Consider the following 11,753-nt stretch of genomic DNA (forward strand, 5'->3'; position numbering starts at 1 on the left):
CCTCAGATCTCTAAGCCTCTATTCCAAAGGCAGAAAGTCACTCACAACTTGTCCATGCGGGGTCCCTCCTGGGTGCAGGTAGATTTCCACAATATCACTCTCTGGAACCACTTCGATTCTCTGGACTTCCCCCTTGGACAGCATCTCGTTGATGAAGTAATTCCAGGAGATGTTGGTCCCTTCTCTGTTCTCGCTGACCGTGAATCGAAACAGCAGCACTATTAAAGTAATGATGAGGAGTGCCCGCAAGCGTTCCAGGTGCATCTGATTTTCCCTTTTCCTGCGTTTCTCTTCCTCTTTAGGGTACAAAAGAAAATAAAATCAGAGAAGAAAAATGTCAGCATGTCAGTGCAGAACTTTCTGGCCAGCAGAGGGACAGCCCCATGACAAAGATGAATGCAGCACTACCCCTGGAAGCACCATACCCATAGGCACCACCTGACTTGCACCACACAGGCCATTTTTCAGCTCAGCTCACGAAGGCAATCAGAGGTTGTGTGACTTGCTCAAGGTTACACCGTGAGCCAGGTTTTCGGGTTACATTACACTTGCAGCCCTTTCTGCCTTCTCAGCTGCCAGGCCACAGGGCCATCAGCTGTACACATGGGCAGCAGCAGGGCAGAAGTCTGGCTATGAAAGCATACTCAGATGTAAACCTAGCAAAGAGAAGGAGGCAAATTTTGCACCCCATTGGCCAGCAATAACCTGGGTGCAACACGCTGCTGCTTCCCGACCCAGACTGTTTTACCACAGCTACCTGCAGCTGTGCCCCATGCCCCAAAAGCCACACAGTGAGGTGCTGCCTACACAGACTACATGGACAGACAATGGAGAATTGCCTCTTTTAAGTGTAGCTTTGGGAAGGGGAGGAACCAAAGCACCAGTGAGGCAAAAAAGCCCCCTGCTTTTAGATTTCAGCATGTATCAAGAGATGCAGCAACCTTGCAGCTTCCTGTTCTTAGGCAGCCCAGCCCTGCCGCAGGACACTTTGCATGGTCTCAGCCCACCAAACCAGTTACAACCCCACCAGGTGCCATTCTGCCCTAAAATGAAAGCCTACCTCACTTTTCTAGTATTATACAGATGCGGACCAAATAAAGCCATCAGACCTTTCTTGCTATAAATTACAGCTGTAGCTCAGTTCTGAGTATCATGCATCTGCTCTGCCTAGTCCTGTTAGATATAACAATGCCTACTAGAAAAATATTAGGGCTAAATGATGTAGCACAGCCCTGCAAGGCATAACTGCTTCCAGCTGCACTCCTGATCTGCCGGCACCCTGCATCACAAGAGCAACAACAGTTCTACTACCTAAGAAAAGATCTGCATTTGCAATAAATCTACAACAGCACAGAAGAAGAGAGATGCGATTTATCCATGAATTGAAACGCACAGCAAATCAATCTCAGTACCTTAACAGAACAGCACATTCTTTCCCTGGCTATGACTTCACTCTCACACAGGCCTGGTAACTCTCTACACTGAGGGTCTTTATCAGAGGGGGATTTAAACATTACATGTGTTCCTGCACTACTGACTCTGGAGACACAAGTAGAGGGGATGGGCTATGCTGAGGGTTTGCCTGCAGAGCCTTTTTCAGCTCCCAGCACTTTGGTAGTGCAAAGGCAGAATTCTGGGAGTGCTGCTCACTGCCAGCCAGCCTTCCCACATTAAGATGACAACCAATCTCTCTTTCTACAGATACACGCAGGCTCTCAATAGATATAATTTACTGCTCATTCCTGATAGCAATTTAAAGCCGACAGCAACACGGCACACATAAACACCATTCTGCGCCCAGAAATGAATTAATTCTGTGCCACCGGACTGCAGGCACATCTGCCTGCCCCAGCCTGGATGAGATTTATTTGCCAGCTCCTAACAAACGCTGTGACACCAGCATTTATCACTAACCACCAATCAGAGCCTACGCACGCCGCAACAAAACCAAGGGCCAAACATATGACCCAGGCAGACGCTAAAAAAAGTACCGTGTCCTTCAGATGCACAGCATCATTTGTCAGCCGCTCCCCAGCCTCGCTCCACATCCAGCAGGAAAGGTTCCTTCCTAAATAGAAACAATGCTGCTTTTCAGATAAGGCTGTCATTCCAAAACACAGCGACAAGCTCAGACGCTGCGTCCAGCCCATCCGCTTCCTTCTTTGATGTCTCCTCCTCACCTGCGTGTTACCTGCTAGATCCAGCTTTATTAAAACACAGCAATTAATCCAAAGGAGCCCTGTAGGTTGACAGTTTGATTAAAGGAAATTAAAATACAGTACAGTAAGGCCTCAGTCTGGGCATTGTCCTCAACTACAGAGCAAGTTGTAAACAACAAAGTTTTATAGAGAAAAGAAAGGACTCCAGAGAAATGAGCACAGACATGAAGAAAGTCTGTCTACTGCTGTGCAAACTCCTCGGAGATCTCAGCACCAGCTGTGGCTAAAGCACTTCTCTGTACTGAACTTCAGATGGGATGCAAATAAACACGTTCTAAAGCACAGACAGCTGAGGATGTCATCACCAAGGAGATCGCTGCTGGCCATCGGGCACCTCACACCAACAACTTACCCAGCAGCTCAGATGTTTAATGCACGGCTGAATTGCTTCAGAACCGTCTAGAAAGCTACAGGAGGATGCAAAGTTTTCTTCTACCCTGCATTTAATTATGGATAAAATTAATCTATCTCTAAGTTTATGCAAAATGTGACCGTCTTTATAGAACAACATTCACACATTGCACCATAAGCTACCCCACAACACCCAGCAAATGAGAACCAGGAACTGGATGTGACACTCACAAGCAACAGCTGTGGGAACACGTCCAGCTCTTCAGTCTCTGAAAGCCTCCACAAAGCAATGATTTGCCATTAACCCCAGATCTGAACTCTCTGATTAAAATCTTGCAAGGGCTGCACTGACAGTTTGAAGAGTTCTTTTTAATAATTACTGCGGAGATGAGCATTCCCCTGGAGACACAGGGTAGCATTCCACCTCCCAAAGTCAAGCTATCCATTAATCACAGGAGAAAAGAGGCCACAGAACACAGCATGTTACTGTTTACTAATTTTAACAGCCGCAGCACTTCAGGGCGCTGCACACACCACCACCCTGTGTGGTCTCACTAATGACAAGCACCCCAGCTCTGCGCTCAGGCTTCTCTAACGAGGACTCTGCCATCCCTGCACTTGCGTCCCAATGCACCTCAGTTACACAGACCCGCTGACAAAGCCACAGATCTGGGCTTCGAGAGACCGTGTGCAATGGCACGAGTCAGGCTGAAGGCATCACCATCTCATTGCTTTCACTTCACACGTCAGTTCATTCAAGAAGATTCCATCACTGTGTTTAAGCACAACAAGGGAGAAGCCAACCTGTTCCACTGCCTGATGATACCCAGGTAAAACTCTACACCACAACACGTAGAAGCGTGAGATGCCTCCTCACTTACAGCAGGCGTCTGCTGCTCTGTCTACACAAGACTTACCCTAGCTCAGGAGTCCAAGACAAAGCAGCACACAGCCATCCAACAAGTCTCAGACAGCAACAGCCCCTGCAAGCATCACTAAAGCCACAAAAGGAAGAAAGCACTCGGGGCTTTAATGCTTCTGCAAACACCATTGACAAGATGCAAGTATGAGACCTTCATCTACACAACTTCTGCCATATAAGCAAACCCCAGGCCAGCAGACACAGAGTGGGCCCTCAGCTGTGGGACTTCCAGCTAAAAGCTGCACCACAGAGTCTGAAAACAGCCAACACAGATCCCAGAAGCCTTGTATGAACTTTGGTTCCTGGGAGGCTCGAGGGAAAGGGTATGCATTCATAAATGAGCAGAGAGCTCTCCTTACTGAATTGGAAGAGTCAAATTACACTTTCTAAATGGAATGCAGATGTTATCAACCTACAAATAGAGAAAGGTTGCCAACAATGCCAATGCTTGAAGGGACACCCACAAATCAGCTCCAGTTCAGAAAGTCTTTGGGGAGGACCTACGGGTATGGGACAACTGGTAGAACACACAAGGATCAAACACAGGCCTAGTGGAAGTCCAGCAAGGCTTTTGCCCAGTATTCGAGTGCTATTTCACACCCCTGCTCCTTTTTAGTGCCATTTCATTCCCCTCCCTCCTTCCCCAAACAAGCTTAAGGTGCACAGAGGGCACACTCCTTGACTTCTCTATGTAACCCGGCATGCTGCACAGCTCCATAGATTTCAGGACACGTTCAGTGAGATACCATTAATTTTCAGGACATCCATTATGCTGGGATGCCTAAGGATTAGACAGTGCAAGAGATGCATAAACAGCCCAAAGCAAACAGCAGCCCAGTATCCACGAACACCTGCTTTACAAAAAGACAAAAATCTGAGCAAGTGCCCCTCAGTAACTCAGCCAAGAACTCCTTAAGCAATCTACTGTTTAACTCGAGCTCTGTAAACCACTAAAAGCGGACACATCCACAAAGAAGGTAAACAAAACAAGAAACAGACTCCGGCTTCAATTCATGTTAACATTCAGCTCCTCACTCAGTCAGTGCTACGCACCAAAACCTCCAGACTGAAACTCCACAGAAGGAAATGGGATTTGCAAAGTGACAAAATTAAAGCAAAAAAAAATCCAAATCAATGAAATTATTTGCACAGAACGCAAAGTAGCACCTTTCACAGATCAGTTTCACAAGCTGCATGAGCATTCCAGTAGCTAAGACAACACACCCCTTCAAGGCTGCTCTTAGCCATAGGCTGATGAGCTACAGGAACAAACCTCCAGGACCCAGAGATGAGCATTACCATTACCTGCCCATGCTGTCCACTCTTACCCCTCTCACACACACACACACACAAGATTCATGTCATTAAACGTGCTTTTGGCACATACATACCCTCCTCCTCCTTCGGAGATTTCTTTTTGAATCCTCCATTCTTATGGTTACTCCTTTGGCAGGCTGAAGTAGTAAAATAGCAAGTGCTACCTGCAGGCAAGCAGAGTTACACAGTCACCACCAAAGACCTCAGGTGACAGAGAAAGGTGGACCAAGGACAGCAGAAACACATGAGCTCCAAACGCACAGAAATCCAAGTTCCACACCCACCCAAGAGCACAGCTCCATTTGCCTGCCAAGAAAATGAAACAGCCTCATAAGAGGGAGTAATGGGAGGGACAGACTCCTCCAGTTTCCTTATATAACATACACTTCTCAACAATTCAATTGAAGAGATGAGTTTGTTCAGACATGATTTCAGTATGGCAAAGAAAATCATCTGGAGCAATGCATTCAGTACTGAAACACTTAAACATTCCCCAAGGCATAACTGAAGTTAACTGGTACGGTCGGTTAAAAGCAGCCTCATACTGGAGCTGGAAATGCACGCTAAAGGAGAACGTGTGCTGGAGTTAAAGGCAGGTTTCTCAAAACACGCTGCTGGGATTCTCTAATAAAAGCCAAGAAAGCATGGCAACAAACAATAAAACTCAGAGTGGATGCTGCAGAACAATGAAGCGAAGGCTTTGTTTGCCAAGAAAACACCAAAAAATGAGAGAAGCGAGGTAAGTGATTTCAGCTTCAATTGCTCACGGTGAACGATATTTTCTTCTTAGCTTTGCTAATGAGACGCAGGAAGACTGTCCAGTTTGAAGTCTGCCGTTCATAAATGACTGATGACTCCAGTGCTTACTTCATCGCACCGAGCTCCTCGGGGAAAGGTGCCACTGTTCCTCTCTGCCACCAAACAATAACCCAGAACACCTGCAGATTGCTCACTGACCCCAGAGCCAAGAACAGAACAGCCTGATTTCAGCTCGAGGAACGACGAGCGAGGAAAAGTCAACATGCTTCCTATATAAGACTTTTTTTTTCCTCCTCCACCTGTACAGTTGTTCTTCAGGACTCACCTAAGAGATTCCAAAGCCTGGCTGGATCTCGGATGATGTGCTGCTTCACTAGGACCCCACCGAGACCTTGACACGTGGGGGAAATTGTTTGTGCCAGAAGGCCCTGAAGAGGAAGATTAAGAAGGAAACAACAACTATTGGAAAAGTACTGTGACTGCTTACCATCCCCACATCCCGTGAGACATAGACTTCTGGACATGAAAATATTGTGGGTAAGTCACAGGACCGGCAGCTGGAAGCCCCAAATATTATTCCTGGTTGTGCTGTGAGCTTGCCATGTGACTGTGAAGATATTGTTTACAATCCAGTTTAAAGCAAGCACCGGTATAAATAGAAACGTATACTCAAAACACTTGGATACTGTGATCAGCTTCCTTGCTGTGCCCCTGCTATAAAGATAGGTGGGAAATCGACTCTTCGGATACAAACACACCCTCCCCTAGCAGATAATCTTAAGCATTACTACAATGTAGCCCTGTTCACAACAGTAACACAACTGTTTTCCCCATGGGAATTCAGCAGCAAGCCTACGGCTTAAAACCCACATGGAAGGGCTGTTTCACAGCATCTGAAAGTCGACACAAACTAATACCCTGAGTAAACACAAGTCTTCCCCTTTCTCAGCTGTATGTTTCCCTGTCCGGCTGTGCCTCAATGGCAGAGACAAGCCAGACAGGAGCGACAACTAGGCTGAAATCCCTGGCCCTCCTTACTTGCTAGACAGCAACACAGCTGCTTGTGCTGGCCTGTCAGCATCAGTGCTTTTTGGAGTGGAACGCTGCAGACTAATTTAAATTGATCACAGAACCGAGGCAGTTGGAAAGCCTGGCATGATGCACACAGCAATCCCACAACTGTCCTTCCTCCACTGCCTGCTTGGGCTGCCTGCACTTGATCCCTGCACTGAAACACAGCGAGCTTTAGGTCCTGCTGGAGGCCTGTATAGCTCATAGAGTCACGGATGGCTTGGGTCAGAAGGGACCTTACAGGTCATCTTGTTCCAACCTCCTGCCGTGGGATGCCCAGGCAGCGCATTAACGTCAAACAGTGCTGAAACCATCAGGCTGCACAGCTGAATTCCTCCAAACCAGATACACCCATCTGACTTTAATGGACATTTCCCATCTGCTGACCGATACATTTTGGGACCCGAGAATGAAACCTGTCAAATTAAGATGCGTTTGCTTTGAACGACGCTCACTGACACAGACTCCTTCAGTACCAGTCTCCCATACTCTTGGCAAAGGAAAAACGAGCCGTCAGTCCCAGCTGGTCATTAACATTACAGCAGTTCCACACCCCCGCACACATCCCCAGCCCTCGGCCTGCAGGAGCGCAGCTCCACAGAGGCAGCACCGCATCGCACCGCATCGCACCGCGCCGCTCCCCCCGCAGGCCCCGGTCCGCCCAGCCCCGCGCCGTTACCTGCGGGCTCCGGGGCCGAGGCCGGGCCCACGCGGCGGGGTTAGGCCGCCAGCCGCAGCGGCCCCGCAGCAGCAGGAAGCGAAGCAGCGCCATGTCCCGCCGGCAGCGCTGGGAGGCGGCGGCGAGCACAGAGCGCCGAGGGAGCGCCGCGCCGGGAGCCGCAGGCCTCAGCGGGGACGGAAGCGGGCGGTGAAGGGCGGGCGGCCATCTTGGGGCCGGGCGGGCCGCGGCCGCGCTGCCATGCCGCAAGATGGCGGACGCGGGGGGCGGGGCCGCGCGGGTCGGCCCACCCGGTTACCGCGGCAACGGGGAGCACCGAGCTCGGGGCCGGGCCGGGCCGAGAGCCGCGGGCTGCCGCGTCCGGCCGAGGGGAAGGAGAGCGGGGCCTCCCGGCTGCTGTCGCTGAGGAAGATCCCCTGCTGACAGCTCGCGGTACGACGACACGAGGTAGGCGCCCTCAGCGCCCTCCTGCCCTGCGGTCCGGCTCTTGGGAGCCACCTCCTCCCTCCCGCCGCACCGACGCTCTTTTGCTCTCCTCACACGTACGTTCCCTTTGCCAGACCTGCAGGTCAGATCTCCACAACCTCCTGCCCGCTGCCTTTATGTGCCATTTGATTCCCTGCAGGAAGAAAGACACCTTCTTTCTTCTGTCCTGGTTTGCTCACCGGGATGCTTTCCGCAGGCCGCAGGGGCAGCTTACTGTATTGACACTGTAGTTGGGAGTCCCCCATCCCGATGTACATCAGGAGTTCTTGAACTGCAGATTGCAGGGCTACGTAAAAGAATAATAAATCATTATCTGTGTGAAGGATCTCTTCCTTCCCAGCAGGTCTGAATTAGCATCCTCTTTCTAGAAGAGTCTCTTAGGACGTTAATTGTCATCTGCCCCCTGGGATGTAGCTAAGCAAACCTTCCACCAGCAAGCTCTATTAGCATGTTAATGTCCCCGTCACTCCTGGAAGTCTCTCTGTATCACTGCCTTAATCGTCAAACAGCTTAATTTACAGACACAAAATTAAACCGGTTGCAATTAGTCTATATGGGCCGGTCATAGCTTGCAGCGTGGCAGTGGTGACAGCTGGCTGTGGGGGCACCTCTCCATGCAGCCACCTGGCACGGCCGGGCAGGCTGAGCTGCTGCACAGCCATGTTGCTGCCCACCTTGGCTCTGGGCTCTCCTCCTGACTCATTTGCTGCCCTCACCCAACACCATGCACAACCCACGGCTGCCTCCTTTGAGGCTGCAAGGAGCCCAGGTCCAACACAGCACACCAATGGTGAGGTGCGTGCTGCAGAGCTGTGGTGGCCCTGAGCTGTCCCTTGGGCTGGGGAATGACAGCAGAAGCTCCAGCAGTGCATGAGCCATGCCAGCCTCTGCTTTCGTTCTTTGCTGGGTGCCTGACAAAGAAACGGGTGCCACGTCTCCACCTGCCATGCAGAGGGACACTCACTGGGAGGTCATTTACACTTGCTGTTTGGAGGAGGAAATGGCTTGTTCAGAAATGCTGACTGAGGGGGAAGGCTCCTTCTAGAACAGGCTGTGCACACAGAGCAGAGAGGAGTGCACCAGGATCAAGGGGTTGTGAGTCCCAGCACCATGCACCTCTCTACCACAGCTTCACTCAAGACATGTCACAATGTGCTTCTACCGACTCTGTGAATAGACCTGTTGCTAATTAAGCCTGTCTATTTTTAAGAGTTGCATCATTTCAATAGAATTACAGCCCGATTAGAAGTGAAGCTGGGCAGTTTGCTTAGACAGGACAGTCCTGCCTTCTGCCATGCTGACCCAACAGGGAGCCAAACGGGTTTTGCTACACCTGCTTTATGCTTTTGCTGCAGCCTCAGTGCAGGCAAACTTGCACCCATTTAATGAAGCAAGGTTCCGAGAGCTGAGTGAGTCCAAGCTCAAGCACAGACCCTCATCTAGCTGAGCCAAGGTGGGCTCACTGACTGCAGCAAACAGCATTTCAGGTCTGTGGGGCTCTTCCTGGGACCTTCTCAGCCAGAAGATGTTGGCCTCGATGTGACAGATCTGCAAGGCCTGGTTATTTTCAGACGCACCACATAGCTGGAATTGACGCAATTCCTATTCCTCTTTCACACTGTGCCTCAAAGACAAGCAGATGACGAGCCACCAGGAAGGGGGTGCTGGGGTCCTTGCCTTGCTCGTGCCAACACAAAGCCATGCCAGGAAGGAGAGGCAAGAAGTTTTGCTCTGCGTGCAGCCAGCAATCGCCGTGGTTGCACTGCGACTCCTGCGTGGGCGGCTCAGGCTGAGCTGTGCATGGGAAGGCAAGTGCTGTCCTCTCTGCGTGTGAGAGATGACCTTGGGAAAGGTGGCTTCAGTCACTGTCCTTGGGCCGGCAATATGCTCCTCTGGGAGTAAGCCAATATTCTGAGAAGACAGATATAACCTGATCCAGGCTTGGCCTCGCTGGGATGTGCTCCAGCCATGACATCACTCAGTAATGCTATGTCTGTTTACTACTGTGAAAGGTGCAGGATTGGAGTCTGAAATCCCTGCTTTATCTCCTGAGCAGGTTAGGAAGAAAAAGCAGCATTAGCAGTCCCATCCGTGCATTTTTAAGGCCAAGAGAAATCAGTTTCCAACTCAGCCTTTCAGCTCTGCTGTGCTGAAAGTCTCACATCTCCTGTCTTCGTGCTCCCCATGAGACGGTCTTGCCACCCTTGCTCTAGCCATGAAGCTCAGGAAGCTCCCACAGGACCCCATCCACCCACCACCATAGCTCAGACTCATCTCAACGCAGCACTTTGCAAACTGAGGGAACGGATACCTGGAATCAGGTGTCTCACTGCACCACCACGGACCTGACATCAATAATGAATCAAAGGATTAAATGTAGAGCTGAAGCAGCCAGAAGGTAAATTCAGACTTTTAAAAAGACACAGAATTGCTCTGTTACCCGTGTCCCTGTCACTCTGCCAGGTACTCTTAGGAGACTTCTTGGTGCATGACAGGGCTGGCTGCTCCCCTTCAATACAGCAAGGCCAGGTACGCAGGGAAACCTAAGGAAGGACATGCTTAAAAGACCACATCTGCCCCTTGAGCACAGTGAAACTCCTGACCAAGGAAAGATCTCTTCAGCAGATAGCCTTTTTATTTGAGCCAGTCCCAGAGCATTACGCCCATTCCTCCAGGAACAGCCTGGGATCGCTGCAGCTTTTAGTGTTTCCTGGTGCTGTTGCCAGACGTTGCTACTGCTTCCCTGCCTGCTCCTCTCATCGTGCATGGGAGAGCATGGCACTGAGACTGCTCCTTCCCGTGGGCAACGAGGGCACGCCAGCCCCACAGCCGGGCAGCCACAGGCTTTGGGCAGGACTGGGACACACTGCTGAGCTACAAGCTTTTCTATCTGAGCTACTTCTGAATACCAGACAGTTTAACTTTAAGACAGGTAGGTGACAGATGGCTACAGGCAGGGGATCAGAGGGAATCAGCGGTACAGCAGTAGTGACAGGACAGCTGCCAGTTATGGCTTATGAATCGCTAGGAAAGGCAAGAAGGAGCAGTGCTCTGATGGAGGGATGCGCGTACCTCTCAGCTTGGATTGCACGGATAGAGAAGGAGGAGAGGAGTAGCTTGTTTGTAACTCGGAGGCCATGAGCGAGCAGATTGCTCCATGGGAATGCACCCCCCGGAGAGCTGCTGAGCTCAGAAGCCCAGGCATCCATCTGTGTGCGGGAGGTGGCTGAACTCATCTCCAAACCCCGCAGACGGGAGGGAGTCAGTCAGCTCCAAACGAGCAACTGTCACTCCGCACTGCTCAAATCCGGGAGCAAACCAGAAACCTAAAGCCTGTCATTAGGAATCATAAAAACAGTAATTAGGGCAGGACTGTCACAAGTTCACACCCAGAACATCAATACGAGGCATTTACCCAGCAGCGGGGGACCACTACCCTTGGAAAGCATCCTCTGCTAGGCGTGCTCCACCTTGCCATTCATATAGGCATGAGGTCTTGCAGGGAGCCGTGTGAACAGACTTCCTAGCCTTGAGAGCATCCTGAAGCCTGGAGGGGTCCAAAAATGCCACTCCCTGCACAGGTGAAGGGCATAGTATGTATGGGAGCTGAATCAGCTCCTGGTTGGCTGGCACTGCCCTGTCCTGGGCCCCTGGGGGTTCCTGAGGCTTCTCAGGGCTGGGACAAATGGTTACAGTAGACCGGACTGAGGAGTGAAACCTGCAGAAGGAGGCTCACCTTGGTTCAAGTGAGCTGTTGCATGAGCTTAGCTTGATGGTTTGACTGCATCTTGCAGAGCTGTGAGCAACCACCTTGCTACAAAGCAGGCACAAGCTAGCTTTTTATTTCTTAATGGCACCACGGGCAGAAAGGCTTTGTCTGAAGCGGGGGGGTGTCCTTTAACTAAAGGAACATACAGATGGCTTGAAAGTAGTTTTATCTAAGGAAGTG

The 11,753-nt window shown here is 50.6% G+C and overlaps 1 protein-coding gene across 1 annotated transcript in view; it reads right to left on the reverse strand.

Moving 5' to 3' along the window:
• Window positions 1–7,545, reverse strand: part of SPG7 (SPG7 matrix AAA peptidase subunit, paraplegin) — a 29,377-nt gene extending 21,832 nt beyond the window's left edge. The window contains exons 1-4 of the mRNA XM_072346123.1: window positions 7,319–7,545; window positions 5,894–5,996; window positions 4,884–4,973; window positions 46–296 (exon numbers count right to left, since the gene is read on the reverse strand). Of these exons, the coding sequence (XP_072202224.1) occupies window positions 46–296; window positions 4,884–4,973; window positions 5,894–5,996; window positions 7,319–7,411 (537 nt within the window). The 5' untranslated portion in view covers window positions 7,412–7,545. The remainder of the gene's footprint in view (window positions 1–45; window positions 297–4,883; window positions 4,974–5,893; window positions 5,997–7,318) is intronic.
• Window positions 7,546–11,753: the final 4,208 nt, after the last annotated feature.

This window comes from Excalfactoria chinensis, chromosome 11 (assembly GCF_039878825.1).
Source record: "Excalfactoria chinensis isolate bCotChi1 chromosome 11, bCotChi1.hap2, whole genome shotgun sequence".
In the NCBI taxonomy this organism is placed as follows: Eukaryota; Metazoa; Chordata; class Aves; order Galliformes; family Phasianidae; genus Excalfactoria; species Excalfactoria chinensis.